Source organism: Suillus discolor, assembly GCF_016758755.1.
Source record: "Suillus discolor strain FC423 chromosome Unknown F5147scaffold_44, whole genome shotgun sequence".
NCBI lineage: Eukaryota > Fungi > Basidiomycota > Agaricomycetes > Boletales > Suillaceae > Suillus > Suillus discolor.
Window position 1 is genome coordinate 264,410 of NW_024541291.1, and position 16,624 is coordinate 281,033.

At 48.9% G+C, this 16,624-nt stretch overlaps 4 protein-coding genes across 4 annotated transcripts; 1 reads left to right on the forward strand and 3 right to left on the reverse strand.

Annotated features, from left to right (window-relative positions):
- Positions 1–252: 252 nt before the first annotated feature.
- F5147DRAFT_776000 (uncharacterized protein) lies at positions 253–1,115 on the reverse strand (the record flags this gene model as incomplete). The annotated part of the gene is made up of 5 exons (XM_041441801.1): positions 253–343; positions 409–558; positions 610–695; positions 851–976; positions 1,035–1,115. The coding sequence occupies 5 exons, from the start codon at positions 1,113–1,115 to the stop codon at positions 253–255; spliced, it is 534 nt and encodes a 177-aa protein (XP_041290552.1).
- Positions 1,116–1,733: 618 nt separating this feature from the next.
- F5147DRAFT_809199 (uncharacterized protein) lies at positions 1,734–2,871 on the forward strand (the record flags this gene model as incomplete). The annotated part of the gene is made up of 1 exon (XM_041443409.1): positions 1,734–2,871. The coding sequence occupies exon 1, from the start codon at positions 1,960–1,962 to the stop codon at positions 2,869–2,871; it is 912 nt and encodes a 303-aa protein (XP_041290553.1). The 5' UTR covers positions 1,734–1,959.
- Positions 2,872–12,235: 9,364 nt separating this feature from the next.
- Positions 12,236–14,459, reverse strand: F5147DRAFT_776003 (uncharacterized protein; the record flags this gene model as incomplete). Its single annotated transcript, XM_041441802.1, has 8 exons — positions 12,236–12,484; positions 12,530–12,673; positions 12,724–12,912; positions 12,960–12,997; positions 13,048–13,503; positions 13,813–13,952; positions 13,999–14,342; positions 14,394–14,459. 8 exons carry the CDS (start codon positions 14,457–14,459, stop codon positions 12,236–12,238), a joined length of 1,626 nt encoding a protein of 541 aa, XP_041290554.1.
- A 430-nt stretch (positions 14,460–14,889) lies between these two features.
- Positions 14,890–15,688, reverse strand: F5147DRAFT_776004 (uncharacterized protein; the record flags this gene model as incomplete). Its single annotated transcript, XM_041441803.1, has 4 exons — positions 14,890–15,172; positions 15,238–15,266; positions 15,307–15,549; positions 15,602–15,688. The coding sequence occupies 4 exons, from the start codon at positions 15,686–15,688 to the stop codon at positions 14,890–14,892; spliced, it is 642 nt and encodes a 213-aa protein (XP_041290555.1).
- Between the last annotated feature and the right edge of the window lie 936 nt (positions 15,689–16,624).

A 16,624-nucleotide genomic window follows, 5' to 3' on the forward strand; every position in this document is an offset into this window, starting at 1 on the left:
ATGTGCACAAAACTCAACAATAACTCAAAGAGCATGAGGCCTCCGATGGTCCAGCGCAAAAAGAAATCAAGACTGAATTATCAACGCACTGAAATATCCAAGGACGGTCCACCTACAGGCTACCAGTCTGACAGTTCTAGCATGGCGAGACTCGAGTGTCGATTCCGAATCATCTAGGAAAATGGCCTGGACTAAGTGCATGAACACGTAGACTTGATGCAGAACCCGACAAAGGTTCATATAATAAATAGCTCAAAGTCTCAGGAGCGTGTCCGGATCAGCATCAGCCAAAGCACACATTTCACCAAATAGTGAGAGACAGCGGGATAAACCAGAGCTCTTTCTATCGGATTTCGCGGACTAACACAATGTCAGGCAAAGAGTAAAACGGTATACATATTAACCCACGAAAGCTCAGCGAATAAACGTGTCCAGTTAAGTCTGGTGATGAAGGACGAAGTGTTGGAAGAGAACGAGGGGTAACCCAGTGCATAAGCCGGTGCGAATACGGATAGTAGTGCTAGAACGATCGCCAGCAAGAATGTATGAGGGAGGTGGCTTTCCATATATACAATCAGCACGAATCTCGTGGGATGCGTCAATGGTTACCTTGCAGAAGGAGCACCGAACAATACTATAGTTGCATGGAACACCAAGGCTACACACGAAGTGAAGACAGCCGCTCTCCCTAATTTCTAAGAGAAGATGAGAAATATGAATCGCAAGGAGACACACCGAGAATCTCCCCCTATTGAACTGATACCTATCCACTTTAATCTGATCGCTCGAAACAGCACGAGAAGTACTTATATTCGAAACACCAATGCCTGATCCACCCCGCCCACCATACTTGGAGGACTACCAGCCCTGCGACGATCCAAGCGAGTGTGATGACTGGGTTGTTTGTCAGTGCGTCTTTAAATTGGGTTTCTGGACGATCGGGATCTGCGAGCGATGGCCAGAGTAAGAGAGATGTCTGGGGTAGGAAGAGGGCCGTGAATGCTACGAGGCTGGTGTGCACTGTGCACGCCTACGACGGAGGTGTACCTTGCGTATGGGAAGAACGCATGTTGAGCCTTATCTGTGGAAGATGAAACTGCGGTCTTTGCGGGCATTTTTAATGAGTAGTGGCGAGGGCTCAGCTCAATATGTACTGGGCACCTGTGACTACACTTGTGGATGAACCGCGTTATGACCGTCAAGTAACTCCGCAACGAACGAACACGGACTTCGCCGAAGTATTACTGTATGTATATTGCTAGTGCACCTTCAGTACTATTACTACTAGGCTTTACGTGCTAGCTTCGTGCGTGGATCGAATCGTTCGTCGGTTTTCCTTGCGGTTATGAACGTAGATATGGCTGCATTCCACAAGCAGTGAGTTTTCGTTCAATCTCCTGCGGCTTGTGGCAGTGCCAACTCGACCGGCGCAACATCGTCTTTCATACTTTAAATTTTAGCACCCGCATCTACTATTCTACTACATACGTGAATGCGCCTTTTAGATCTCGTCAACTCGCACACTCGAAACGTGAATCTTGAACCTAAACAGTCGATGTAACGCTCGTCAAAAGCCATCGTCTAATATCGACGATGGCAACCAATATATTCATAGTTACCTTTCTCCTGACTCATATCAATTTTCCTTCTATCGTATTCCTTAGTATTCCTCGCTCTACAGTATTTAAAGACCTTAGCTTACATACTAGTAGGGCAGTTGATCTTTTTCCCCCTCCGAATACAATTTAGTTCGGACAGTTATTCCGTCTGAAATCTAAGTTTATTCAAACTACAATCGACTCTATCGTGTGACACTTCCTAAGTGTAACATATTTTTAACTGCCTTCAAATTCTAAATCCTATTCTACTATGGCCGCCGCCAATGAGGACTGATCACCCTCGTACGTCGATGACCTCTCTACTTCCTCAAAACCCTTAAAAAGAATTATCTTGTCGACGATGTCGAATGATAATGTACCCGGTACCTTCCCGTTGAGCTCCCCTGACCCTACAGGCAGGACGAGTATCGACGCAGGCACTCTCGACCTGGGCATCGATAGTGCATGGACTTGTGGTGATGAAGTCACCACTGGAGTCGAGCGTTCGTTGAGTCAGAGGGCCGAACCCCCGACTAGCGATCAGCTGTCCTCAGACTCGTGGTTGGGTGCTCTGGGAGCCCCTTCCAAGTTGAGTCTTTCAGCCCCTGACATCTCTGATGACGGCACAGGCTCTGCTCCAATGAGTATTAGCCCTATTCTGGGTAGTGTAGTTGGACTACATACCTCTCGTCTAGTGGTTGGCGAAAACAATAAAAATGACGCCTCGTCTGTTGACGACGAAGTTAGTACCATGCTATCAGCACACATGAGCTGGTTCGATTTACCTGATGATGATGAACTAGGTGCGGTACCTGAGTTCCCAGTAATGAGTCCTTCTGTCCGAGCCCTAGAGTCCACTCCCCGAGTTATCTATGAACCATCTGTAGCGTTGAAAAGAAATGAACAAACAATTAGCAAAGAGAGACCTCACCAGGATGAACGGACTGAAAAATGGGCCTCAGCCACGATACGACAGCAGGACGGAGTCTCTGAACACGTTCGTAACGTTGAACAACATGTGAGGATACCCCCCATAATAGATGACCTGCAAAAGGAAATCAGAGAATTGGAGTCTCTTGTAATTGAGAGCCAAACACGTGAATTGGAGTCACACCAGCAACTGCTAGAGTCTCGACGAGCCCCCACAAGGACTGAGAAGGGACATTGTGAACATTCAGTAAGAGTACAGCCCCAGGCAACAAAGACTCACTTCAAAATGGACACTTCTCCAATTATCAATCTCAAACCTACTGAGAGCTCTCGATTTCAATGAGCATCTTCCATTTTACCTGCTAGAAGCTTGGTTAAATGAGTGATGATGGGAGGAAGCCATGAGGACCCAGATCCAAGTGAGTCGCCACCGGACTCTTCGAGCGATGATTGCTCATCGACCGAAACAGATGATGAGGTTGAACTCCGTAAGAGTAAGACTAAGTCCCGCGAGAAAAGAAAGGATCAAGCCGAGAATGACTTCAGTATTGATTTCCTAGCGTTAGAACCCAAATCTGACCACGAGAGCGACTCACCTGAGGTCAAATGGTCCAAACGCCTCGCCCGTCGCAAATATAGAGCCAAACTTAACCTGTTAAAATATCAGCAAAGTTTTATCAAGAATGAGCCACCGTTTGTGTACAATGGTGAAGCAAACGCAACTACCTTTAAGAAGTGGGTCAGAGAAGTTAGAGAATGGAAAGATCGAGCAAGACTTACCATGAATCAGTCCCTCTGCATGCTGGGCAAGTACCTAGGCGGACAAGCCTACAGATTCTTCAAGTGTGACGTCCTAGACCTTCAGAAGGATTACTCACTTAGCGAGTTCTTTGAGCAGCTCTTCAACTACATATTCCCACCTGATTTCCGAATGCTGCAAAGACAGAAGTTCCTAGACTGTAAGCAGGATGGCAAGTTCTTAGTTAGAGACTACTTATGGCAACTTCAAGACTTGGCTGACACAGCCGGAGACATTGACGAACGAGAAATCGTCCATCAGTTCTGGACCCACTGTAAGCCCTATATTAAGGCCTCATTGGTTGATAAAGGCTATGAGCCCAATTCAATTAGCCTTGAAACATTAGAAAAGAAAGCCTTACGCACCAAATGTGCGTTCCTCGAGAACTCTCGTGACCCTAACGTGCTGCTAGCCCTTAACCCTACTGCAGCTGTGAGTATAGCACATCAGGGCCCAATGTCTGAAATGAGATCTAACAGAAACTCATGATTCAGACACCAGGATCGGCATGCTCGCACCTCCTCCCTCTCTGCCAACGCTGTCCACTCCCATCGAGCAGATAGTCGACGTGACCAGCGGCCCTGTCAGCAGAGTGCACCTAGACCATACATTAGTAACTCTAAAAAGAGTGCAGACACTATCAAAAGGTTAAGAGACAATGATCAATGCTTTGAATGCGAGCAGAAGGGACACTTAGCGAAAGATTGCCCCAAGCGCCACAAGCTGCCCTATAAGCCCAACTCTAAGGTCTCCTCACTGCAAGTGCACTCTGCAGGCGTGATGGAAGCTGACATTAGATCGGCCGCGATCGAAGAAGGCATTGCTAGCGGACTATACAGCATGGCCGTTGACGTCGACCAGTTGAATCCCCTGGAGGCCGTGAAGCACCTCGTCGTGACCTCTCGATCATTGGCGATCCTCCATTTAGGAGTACCATTCCCTACAGATGAGCTCCACGATCTGATCTACGATCTGTTCAAGAAGGATCGATTCAGTCTCTCTACTCATGGAGGACCAAATACGTACCTCCTGTCAGATAAGCACAATTACGACGACTACATCGTGTACTACGAGCAACTGTGTGACCCTGCGTTCGATATAGTTGCTTGGTTAGTTGACCTGAAGCTACATAACTACAGAGACCTGATACATACCAAGTCCTCCTTTACACCCTCATGGGGTGGTACCCTGATCCCTCAAATCGGTACCCTAGTCGAGCACAGCGACTCGTCGAATAGCAGTGATGAAGAGACACTATGCGGACACATATGCTATGAAGTGGAGTCCAGTGACGAGTACGTATGGGATACGGATGGCGATGAATCTGGATGGGAGACGACCAACGGTGAAACTGGGTACGACGATACCCCATCCCTCCTCGATTATGAGACCTCAGACGAGGAGGAAATCGAAGACAGAATCCCCGGACAAGAGGAGATTGAGGATATAACCCCCGGACAAGAGGAGATTGAGGATATAATGGGTGGTGATCCCCCTGTAATCATCAGCGAACTCTTCTGCACTACTCAATCTAAACAGGCAGACTTACCTGACATCCGCTATCTCCATCGGCTGGCAGCGAGACCGAAAGGCTTGACCTGGATCCTGTCCAAGTCCATTGTGGTGATTGTCTATATTAATGGGAAGCCGTGCTGGGCTCTACTGGACTCCGGGTCCCTGATGGACTTTGTATCGAGCACTGTCATTGATCAACTGAAGTTGAAGTACGATGTACTAGATAAACCGATTCCCCTGCAACTTGCCGTATCAGGATCGCGTAGTGTTGTGAAAGCTAATGCAACGGTTGAGTTCAAATATCAAGAAATATTGGGAAAACGTACCTTTGATATAGCGAACCTTGAAGCTTATGACGTGATTCTGGGGATGCCGTTCCTGTACCAGCACCAGGTCTTATTAGGTTTCAACCCCCCGGAGATAAAGATATGGAGCCTCGTACCTTTACCCATCTGAGGTGCACAGATGCAGGTTCTGGAACTTAAAGGCTCTAGCTCAGAAACTGACCTCATCGAGTCCTACCAAAAGGAACTGATGGACTACGCGAAGGACATCTGCAAGGAGGCGGTTGAGACGCCCTTGCCACCCCTTCGTAAGATTAATCACATAATACCCTTGATTGATGAGGGCCAGGTGTATGCTTGGCGCCAGTCCAAATGCCCCGAAGCCATGCGACCATTATGGCGGGCTAAATGTGACGATTATATTCATACTGGTTGATGGGAGTTTCTGAGTGGTACAAATGCGGTACCTATGATTATGATGAAAAAAGCCACCAAGGATGGATCACTGAAATTACGTACCATCTTAGACATGCAACAGCACAATAAGAACACCCGTAAGCTCGCCTCCCCACTCCCTGACATAGACTCCATCCTGAGGAATGTCAGTTTGAAGCCTTATTGGTCTCTACTAGACGGGAAGGACACTTACGAGCAGATTCGTGTTGTACCAGAGGATGTGCACAAAACACTCTTTGCAATGCCTGACAGGACGATGATCAGTCACATCATGCAGATAGGAGACTGTAACGCAGGAGCTACTTACCAGTCTCTCATGAACCACATCTTCAGTCCGTACCTGGGGATCTTCATGGACATGTACCTTGATGATATCGTGGTCTACTCTGACTCTGCCGAGGACCACGTTAAACACGTGAAGATTGTGATCGATACACTAAGAGTGAATCAATTTTACCTTAGCGAACATAAGCTTCAGTTCTTCAAGACTGAATTGACCATATTAGGACACATTATAGATGACACGGGCATCTGAATGGACCCACACAAGGTCGACAAAATCGTTAGCTGGAAGACACCCACGTCCAAAGAACTGTTAATGCAATTCATCGGCTCTGTCGGATATCTTGCTGCTGGTTGCGAGGGTGTGCGTGTCGACATGCAGCACTTGTCAAAGGTAGCCGCTCAGACCATGAAGTGGACCTGGAACCCAACGGATCAACGCGCGTTCGACTTGGTCAAAGCATGTGTTGAAACTCACTGTAACATTCGCCGGAAGGCTCTCGACCTCCCATCTGCTCTGAATGGCACGGTTAGTGTGAACCTGACCACCGACGCATCACTAACGGGGGCCAGTGGGGTCCTCTCACAAGGCAACGATATGGACACTGCAGATATCGTCGCATTTTGGTCGGGCAAGTTCAACTCGGCTCAACAGAATTATCCTGTTCACGAACAAGAATTGTTAGCCATCATTGAGTCGCTCAAACGGTTTCGACAGTTACTCATTGGCCTGAAATTTCGCATCTTCACCAACCATAAGGGCCTAGAGTGGATAAGCACTCAAAGTAAGTTGTCTCCTAGACAAGCCCGCTGGTTAGAGGCATTGAGTGAATTTGACTTTGAAATAAAGTACGTACCCGGTGAGGACAACACCTTGGCCGACGCGCTATCACGGATGTATAGTAACGAACCCCCTGGCACAGTGAGATCTGCAAGTGAGTATGTTAGTGTTGAGGAAGAGGACTCCCCACATACCTTGCTACTGAACTTCGTGTCATCCCCTGTCTACACTGGTACTCCGCTTTTCTTAGGTGCAACGGAGGCCCGCCGTTCTGCACGTATCGCTCAGCGACGTGTCCTAGAAGACGTGCCCACGTCCAGTGCAGAGTCCCACTTGGTTACTCTAGAGGGCGGGTCAAACGACGACAAGACTTACACTGACGACGGTGTTAGCCCAGCACCTACGACTAGTGTAGACAACGCACCGGCGTACCCGTACGCATATTATTCCCCTGCCGACTCATGCTCTGACTCCTCAGCGGACGAAGGTGCGAGTGCCACTGCTGGTGGTGGTGATAATGCCGGAGGTGGAAAGACGGACCACCCGGCTGGTACATCTAAAGGGAAGGCTAAAGAATTAGTGGTGCCGGCTCTGAGAAATGACCCACCTATGATCAAAAGAGTAACTTTGAAGTTGGGTAAACCCCCTCCTAAGTCACTAGAGGGTGGGATGGTTGAAGAAGACTTAATGAAAAGCACAAAGTCAGCTGGAAACAAACCAAACAATCACCCACCAAGTCATGTGACCAGTGACATCATGGTCAAGACGCAGAGAACTGATCAAACGATGACGGATGTCATAGATGAGACCAAGCGGCAAACTCCGGGACTAACAAGCATGAACAAACAAAGTCATGTGTTCCCTGACAAGACCACCCAAATGACCAACGACATCCTGGACTCCCCTCCTCGTCTCACAGATGTAATCTCCTTAGGCGAACCACTAATCGACGTGCATGAGGTTGTCCTAAACCGGTACCATGAGGACCGGTTCTTCAGTAAGATCTTAGCATCCCCAGGAGCATTTAAGAACTTTGAAGTGAGCAATGGCCGCATTTACCTCAGAAACTCACACAAACGGATTCTGTGCATCCCAGACGTCTTAGTTGGCGAGCGCCAAATGTGCGAAATTGCTATATCTCACGCTCACTCTATTCTGGCGCACCTAGGACCATCTAAGACCTTGTCATACCTACGCGAGAACATCTGGTGGAAGTCCCTAGCTATGGATGTGCAAGCGTTCTGTGAGTCATGCCCCATGTGCCAAGTATCTAAACCGTCGAATCACCAACCCTACGGTCAATTAGAAACCCTGGACGTACCGACGAGACCCTGGCAAACGATCAGGATCGACTTTGTCAGTCCACTACCCGAATCGAAGACCCTTCACGGAATCTTTGACATGATCCTCATTGCTATAGACCATTTGACCTCAATGGTCCACCTAGCTGCAACCAAACAGACTTACCGAGCGAAAGACGTCGCTGAAGTAATGTTTCATTCAGTATATAAGCTACATGGTATGCCATCTAATATTGTAAGCGACCACGATACACTCTTCACCAGTACCTTCTGGCAGCACATGAACCAACTGACCGGCGTCGAACTTCGGATGTCCACATTGTTTCATCCCCAGACCAATGGGGCGACCGAACGGGCCAACCGAACCATAACGCAGATGTTACGCTCATTAGTCTCACCACACCAGAAAGACTGGGTGTCCAAGCGCCCAGCCATCGAGTTCGCCATCAACTCCGCATGTTCGAGCGCTACGGGATACCCGCCGTTCGTCCTTAACTACAGCCGACTTCCTCCTCCCCTGATCTGGAATATGACCTCGGAGTTCCCTGGCGTCCGGACCTTCCTTCAGATGATGAAGGACGCCACCATGGCTGCTCACAACGTGGTAATCTCTGCCCGCGTCAAAAGCACCACCATAGCCAACAGAAAGAGGATGGAGGCTCCCTTCATAGAGGGAGACCTCGTTTACGTATCGACAGTGAACTTATCACTACCCAAAGGAAGGGCCCGTAAACTATCGCCCAAGTATGTAGGCCCATACAAAGTCCTCAAGGACTATCAGAACAACTCATACTTACTTGATCTTCCCACTGAACTCAAACAGCGGGGACTTCATCCAGCCTTCCACTGTTATGCTGACTGTCGGTCGGTGTGTGCGAACTAGGATAGGTCTTCTCAGCGACGACTCAAGTGAGTCTACTGAAGCTGAGGGTGGTTCTCGGCTTGACAGAACGTCAAGGGTTCCTCCGGTGATCTCGGTAAGACGGCGCTCGTCGAGATACAGGGCTAGCGGATACGACTAAGAAGCGGGGAGCAACTTAGAAGTGCGGTCTTAGGCAGCTGAGCTGGGAGGCTTAGCTGAACAAGTTCTGGGATGAACCTAGTAGATTAAAGTAAAGTCTAAGTACAATAATCTGTCTACTTATATGTGCTACATGTAAGTGTTCAAGCTCAGTCTGTAATCTATAGTATATCTAGGATCTATGATAACAAGACATGAGGTCAGATAGGGTACATGAGGCTTAACCTCTGATCAAGCATGCAGCGCCAAGTGCGACTGCGCATAGGTACAGGAAGCGCCAAGAGCGCTCCGGATCTTCATGAAGCGACATGCGGTATGCATGCGCTGATTGATCTAGGGTGACCATGAGGCGTACCGCCTCCATGGATCAGGCACAAGGCCATCTAGGCCAGGGGCAGGTCATAGCACCAGGGGCGGGGTCATAGCGGTCCAGACCGCTGTCTTTCTAAGTGCAGGCGGCGCACTGCCGCGTGGGGAGTCTAGCAGGGCGGGGGCTGGTGTAGGCAGAGCTGGGGCTCCTGTAGGTGTTATGGATGCCTGTAACATCCATGCTCATTTGCTACGTATCCACGTACCTAACGACGATCGACAATTCCCCGGTCGCCAACTCCAGCAAATTTCTGATATTGGCGTGTCGGAAGAGTGGTTTGTCTCCCGCATATCTGACCACCATGGACAAGGAACTGATGCCCTGTTCAAGGTAGAGTACACTACCGGAGACCACGTCTGGCTACCATACCACATGGTCTCCCGCCTTGAGGCCATTGGCCAGTACTTAGAGTCGCTAGGCGCGCCTAGCATCAAGCACCTTCCTAAGAAGGTGTCTCCCAGCACGGCTGATATTGTGTTCGCGACCGTTGGCACGTACAATGAGGCGCGCAATATCGTATTTTCATCGGTTGACTCCTTGCTCGAAAACTTAGCCGAGCCCAACCCCTGCAGGACCTACTTAAACGGGCCTATAGAGCTCCCCTCCCCTAGCCCTTTCACTCCCCCTCCCATGACGTCCCACCAAGCTGAGCTCCCACTCGCTGACGCCATGAATGTTGATGTCCTGGCTCTGGCCGAGACTCTTGACACCTTTCATCCTCGTTCCCACTCGGGTCAAGGTCATCGTTCAAATTGTCGACGTGAATGGTATCGCAGACGCGGTGGTCCCTATCAACAAGAGGCATGAACTCAAAATGCTGATGCAATGAGCGCCTTCACCAGCTTCTTCAGAGCTGAGGCCGAAGCCAGTAAGCCGTTTGTGACTCCTAGTCAGCACGTCCCTGCTAATTGCAGAACCTCCCCACTCACAGAAGAGCTGGCAACCCGGAAGGAAGCCCACACTTTCAACCAACAAGTAAGGGCTGAGTGCAAGTCTGAGTACTCCCGGCACCACCAACGTTCTCATCACTTAACGTTGGATAACCGTCGCGTTCCCCACTCAGCCGAGTGTGTTACGCACTCAAATAGATCTGTTAGGCGGAGCCCTAAGAGGGGCGTCGTCCACTAACGTTCGTGATGTAACCGGAAGGATCCGGTATAGCAAGTGAGACTGGCGACGACGAGTCGGCAGCGATCACAGTACGTGCGTGTCACGTGACTTCGTAGACGGATGTCTGTGAAGTCGCTCAAGGTAAGGACTGTCTTGTCCGTACGATGAGGTCGATCGAGGTAGACTTAGTCGCGATGAGCAACTAAGAAAAGATACTAGAGACTGACGCCAAAGGGGCGATCAGAGGGAAGTATGTTCCAGGGAAGATTGAGTAGATTCAAGTTAGAGAATCTAGTACAGGGTGACCGACTACTTATACTAAGTGGAGAGGGTTAAGGCCAAGGCTACCGCACAGTAGGTAAGGGTAAAGGGGAAACGAGAATGGTATAGGTGCGTTGGCAACATAGCCGGATTAGTGATGGGTGGTCGAATGTGGAATGAGATCAAGGAACATTGGAACAAACCAACGGTAAGAATACAACGTGCGGGAATCCGCAGTCAGAAGGAACAGAAAGAGGAAAGCCACGTTGGTGGCACGAGTCAGACCAAGTCATAGGTGTGGGACCACATTGGTGGTCGAATCAGAGGATGAATGTGCGTGCACGTGCATAGAGGCGGGTGATGCGAGGGACGGGAATGGTCCCGAGGATCTGGTCAACGGAAAGTCGGTAAAGGAGGACGAGCCGGTAGATGGTGAGGGCGAGGATGAAGGGAAAATGATAGGGGGGCCACGTGACCGATGTTACTTGTAACAGAGTGCAGTCGTGAGCATCATGGACAACGGACTGGTCCACGACCCATTGGAGGATCCGCATCTTGTGCCTCCAACCCTTTTACCAATCAGGCAACCCCTCCTTCTCAGCCTCCCGCACCTACCCTGATGGCAGCTCAGCTCATTGCTGCTGTCGTTGAGGATGAAGCACGGAACCCTACCATCGTTCAAGCTCCCTCCCCAGCTGCGGTCCTTGACCCCGGGCCAGATGTCTCTGAGATTGTCGATACAGCTGAATGTCTAGACCTCGAGAGAGCCTCAAGGGTGTCCGAGATCTGAGATCTCTGATACCGACTTCTTTGGTAAGCTTGTGATCCTGGCCCTGCTCGTGTCTCATGCGATCTTACTTCGTATCCTGGTAGACACGTTCTCTACTATGTGAACTTCGGTATTGCAGACTCGCATCACCTGAAGAAACAGGTCCCTTGTTGAGGTGACCTGGAGGGCGTATGTAACGCTCGTCAAAAGCCATCGTCTAATATCGACAATGGCAACCAATATATTCATAGTTACCTTTCTCCTGACTCATATCAATTTTCCTTCTATCGTATTCCTTAGTATTCCTCGCTCTACAGTATTTAAAGACCTTAGCTTACATACTAGTAGGGCAGTTGATCTTTTTCCCTCTCCGAATACAATTTAGTTCGGACAGTTATTCCGTCTGAAACATCAGCAAACTAGTGGGTACTTGTACAAAGTTGTACAAGGTTGTACAAGGTTGTACAAGGTTCACAGGCACACAAGGAAGTCCCCTCTTTACAGTCCTGTTACAAGGTAGTACAAGCTATCACAACCTGTACAAGCATCACAACCCATACAAGCACCACAACCCATACAAGCACCACAATACAGACAAACAGAACACACTGTGCGGAGTCTGCAGACGAGACACATTTTGCAGATGAGACATGCTGTATAAGCTTATGTAATTTGTAGGACACCATACAAGCTTGTACAGGAAGCATAAATTGTGCTGATTGTCGTAGATTGTAAAACATGAGTACTAGTATGCAAGATTATAAAATGATGTTGACATCCTCCAAATCACTGCCTCCTGCACTCGAGTCGCCATGAACAAGCTCACCCATCCCAATACCAGCCCACTGCGCCAGCATATCTTCAAGCTCGTCACGATGTTCAGGAATGTCCATCAGTTTGTCCAGAGACTTCTGCAACAAGTTAAAGTCGTTCCTACATCTATCAGTGGAGAGGTCAGGTACTTTGTCGGTACCAGTTTCAGAAAACCCAGAAATGACGCCCTTCATCTGTTAACTAATTAGCGACGGAAAATAAAATAAATCACAGCATACCACAGCAGCCACGAGAATAAGCGTGTTTGGAGGGATTGTGCGGTGAAATTTGTCTGTATTTTTGAGCGCCTTCTTGCTATTGCTATAATAAAATGCAAGGCAGCCATCCATAAGAGCTTGCGACACAAAGTTTTTCCATTTGCCCTAGAAAAAATAAACAGTGAGCAGCCACATTGCGAGGAGTGATCACATACGTTAGACGAGTCAGGAATACAAAGGTAACCACCAGTCTTGAGGAGCTTAGTGGCGGCTGTGATGACATGCTTCTGTATATCCTCCTTACGTGTGACTGTGCCCTTTGGGAAAATGTCATATGCTGATTTCACAATGGGTATGATGACTTTCTTCAGCTCTGTGCGAAATGTAAACAAATCATCGCAGAGCTGATGATAAAATAAGCGCGCTGATCATCAGTTAATGAGATGCTTACCACTCGGGACATTTGAGCTTTGTACTCCAGGAAATAGCCTTGTAAATAATGAGATTCGAGGATGTCTGGTGGTGCGATAAACACTTACCTTTATCCATTTTGATCTTCTTCTCATGGTACCTCCAGAGTTCAGCATCCAGGACTTCTTGCGCGAGTTGTAGAGCATCTCCATGCTCTGGAACAGGATGTGTCAACACAGCTTGGAGACACATTTCTACCTTTGCTGCCTGCAAAAGTGCCTGCCAGGAAGGTGGATAAAAGCCGAGCTTCACGGGGTCCCCTTGGGTTGGTTTGATCTTTTGTGCCTTCTTGCTGCTGTGTGAATCTGGCTCAGGTGTGGTGCTGAAAGAGCGAGAACAGAGAGTGGGTGACATTGCATGATCAGATGGAGAAGTGTCCTTGGGAACGGACCGTGACAAAGAGTGTGCCCGGGAGAGGGGTTGTATGCGATTTGAGGACTGGCTTGGCCGAGATGGAGGACGATGAGGAGACTGTACGCGAGAGGAAGAAGTGCGCGCAGATGGTTGATGTTCATGTTGATGAGCTGATGGTGATCTTGTGTGCCGAGGTGGAGATCTTGTGCGCTGACGAGGAGACCTTGAGCGAGTGGAAGATATATGTGAGTGATGCGGGGGTGAGTATCTACGCTGCACTCGAGCAGGAGAGGCACGTCAAGGTGAGAGTCAACGAGGTGACTTCGAGCGGCGGAGACATTCAGCATGTCTCACTCTCAAGAGGGAAGCCTGCGAAGGAGCCTTGCGCTGTCCATTCTTCGCCTGATGACGCTCAAGGACATCAAGAATACCCTGGAAAAAAAAAGGTGACTAGGTGGACATGTAAATTTTTTATATACCTTCCTGTGATTTCTGTCGAGCTGCATCGTCGGGCTTGTCATCAATACCTTGATCGAAATCCACTTGCATTCCACCCTCGAGCCCATCATCGAAATGATCTGCTTGGTCCTCTTGCTGACGTGGGAATTGATCACGGTCCCTGCGACGGGCATGAGGATGGTTAGGGCAGAGAAGTAGACACTTACATTTGGTTGTCTTCGTGTTCCATGAGATTATCATCTGGACCCTGGTTGTCATTTTCACTAGTAGAACCCTCAGAATCATCCTGATTGTTGCGCTCCAAGCCTAAATCCCTATCATGCTCCAAGTCAGAATCCCTGTCACCCTCAAAATCCTGATCTTCGATGACATTTTCGTCTGCTGCTTGGCGTCCGTAGGTAGTACCACTGGAATACGGTGCCTTGCGAATATCAGACATGGGCAGCTTGAATCCAAATCTCCCCAAAGGCTGATTGGTGGGAAGGCCGGGATGAGGAGTGCGAGAGAGCTGAGATCCTGACCTGACTTGGTTGTCGGCTGTAACAGAACACTGCTTAAGATATGTCATCAGCTTGTAGCAGTTAGAAAAATGAACCATTACATTTTTCTTCGTTCTCTGAAGCTGTGACGGAGCCATGGGGTTTTCTTCGGCATCTGAGTCGCTCATTTGAACAATGGGCTCCTTGCGTCCTTTCCTTGCTGGGGCTGCTAGTGTTTCTCCGGTTTTTTTCAGTTGCGCTACATGGCCACCAACACCTCGTGTGCTTCTCTCACTTCATTGAGAGGGAGCTGCTGCTGGGGCAGAATGCTTGGCCTTCTTTCTTGGAGGCATCAGGAAAGCTGGAAACTTGAATGTGTTAATAGTATAAGCTGATCTAGCACTAAAGTAGCTGTCGTGTATTACATAATAAGTGACATAAGTTTGCACAACAAAAAACAAGTCAGGATATCATAAGGGAATAAGGAGAAGAGGAGGAGGAGGAGGTACAAGACAACTAGAATTACAGGACAGACTTGGAGAAAGTCTATATCGAATAGACAAATATGATGGTCAGACCGAGGAGAGGGTATGAGGGGCACTGCAGACAAAAATGTTTTCAGCAGGACTTGTGAAGATTCCGGGTAGAACGACGCAGTGGAAGTCTTGAAGGCCCTGCCTCAGGAATTGGAGGACGACCCACGCGAGGATTATCCCCCCCGGACCCTACCTCGGGAATAGGATTGGAACTTGCTGAGGGATTTATGGGTGCAACTTCAACATAGGTGTCGATAAATGCAGTCAAAACCTCGAGAACCTTGTCGTGAGTGGTCTCCACTCTCTCTTTCTCATCGGGCTTGTTCGTGAGGCAAACTAAAGCTTGCCAGTGCTGAACGAGAGGCCTAAATGTTGCAAAGTCATCTTATGTCGTCTCCACCATGAAAGTCGGGTCCAGGACAACCCCCACTTTTGTGAAATAGCAGGTACCCAAAGCCCCTTTGAGATCAGCCTTGCCCAAGGCCTCATAGGCACTCACCCATGGCAGCGAGTCTCGAGTCCAGGATGGTGCTAATTCACCATGCGCGCCCCCATACTTTGCAACAAACTCAAAAAATATGTAGAACAACGACTCCAGGTCATCAGAGGGCCTGTGTTCAATCAGCCGTTCAACAGCATTGGCCAGGGCGACGTCCTTGCTCGGGTCATTGTTGTCCACGTTGGGATCGATCATTTTCATCATGCTCTGGAGAATCCAGATCGAAATATATGGCATAGTACCCTGTAATAATACAGTCAAAAGCAAGCACGGTGAATTTCGGAAACAAACTTACAGTACCAGGCGAATACGTGCTGGTCGTATTTACTGCTAACACTGCAGCATGGTCCAAGTCGATGAAGTAGCCAATGCCATCATGCATGACAAAGTTATTAGGACTGAGGTCCTGTGTAGGACTTGTCTTTCAATCATTGCTTGGTGAGCTAAAATATATCATCATTAGCGAGTCTATGTTCTGCGCAGTTGATATCACTCACCAATTACAAAGTGACGAAAAGCCACGATCAGCTCCATTCTAGAGCTGAATTGAGAGAGTAGTTCCCCGCAAGGGCTCAAGAGAAGACGCCGGTGAAATCTATTACAGAATGCGGTGTCGTCTCATTGATCCTGGTCATATATCTCGTGAATACGTGCCGTGCAATCAGGCTGCCCCTCGTAATAAACATCCCAATCGTCAATGAGTTCTACAATGTTAGGAATACCCTTGACCATCCTCAGGACGGTTGGTTCATGTTACAGGCATCTGTAACACCTACAGGAGCCCCAGCTCTGCCTACGCCTGCCCCCGCTCTGCTAGACTCCCCGCGCGGCGGTGCGCCGCCCGCGCCTAGAAAGACAGCGGTCTGGACCGCTATGACCCCGCCTGGCGCTATGACCCCGCCCCTGGCCTAGACGGCCTTGTACCTGTTCCATGGAGGCTGTACGCCTCATGGACACCCTAGATCAGCGCATGCATACCGCATGTCGCTTCATGAAGATCCGGAGCGCTTCTACGCGCCTCCTGTTGATTGCGCAGCTGCACTTGGCGCTGCATGTATGATCAGAGGTTAAGCCTCATGTATGCTATCTCTCCTCATGTCTAGTTATCTTAGATTACCGATATACTATAGATTACAGACTGAGCTAGAATACCTATAGTTAAACACTATAAGAGTAGATACATTGTCGTAGATTAACTTCACTTTAATCTACTAGGTTCATCCCCAGAACTTGCTCATCTAAGCTTACCAGCTTCCTTGTGTGAGACCGCACTTCTAAGTCGCCCCCATACGACTTAGCACGTATCCGCTAGCCCTGC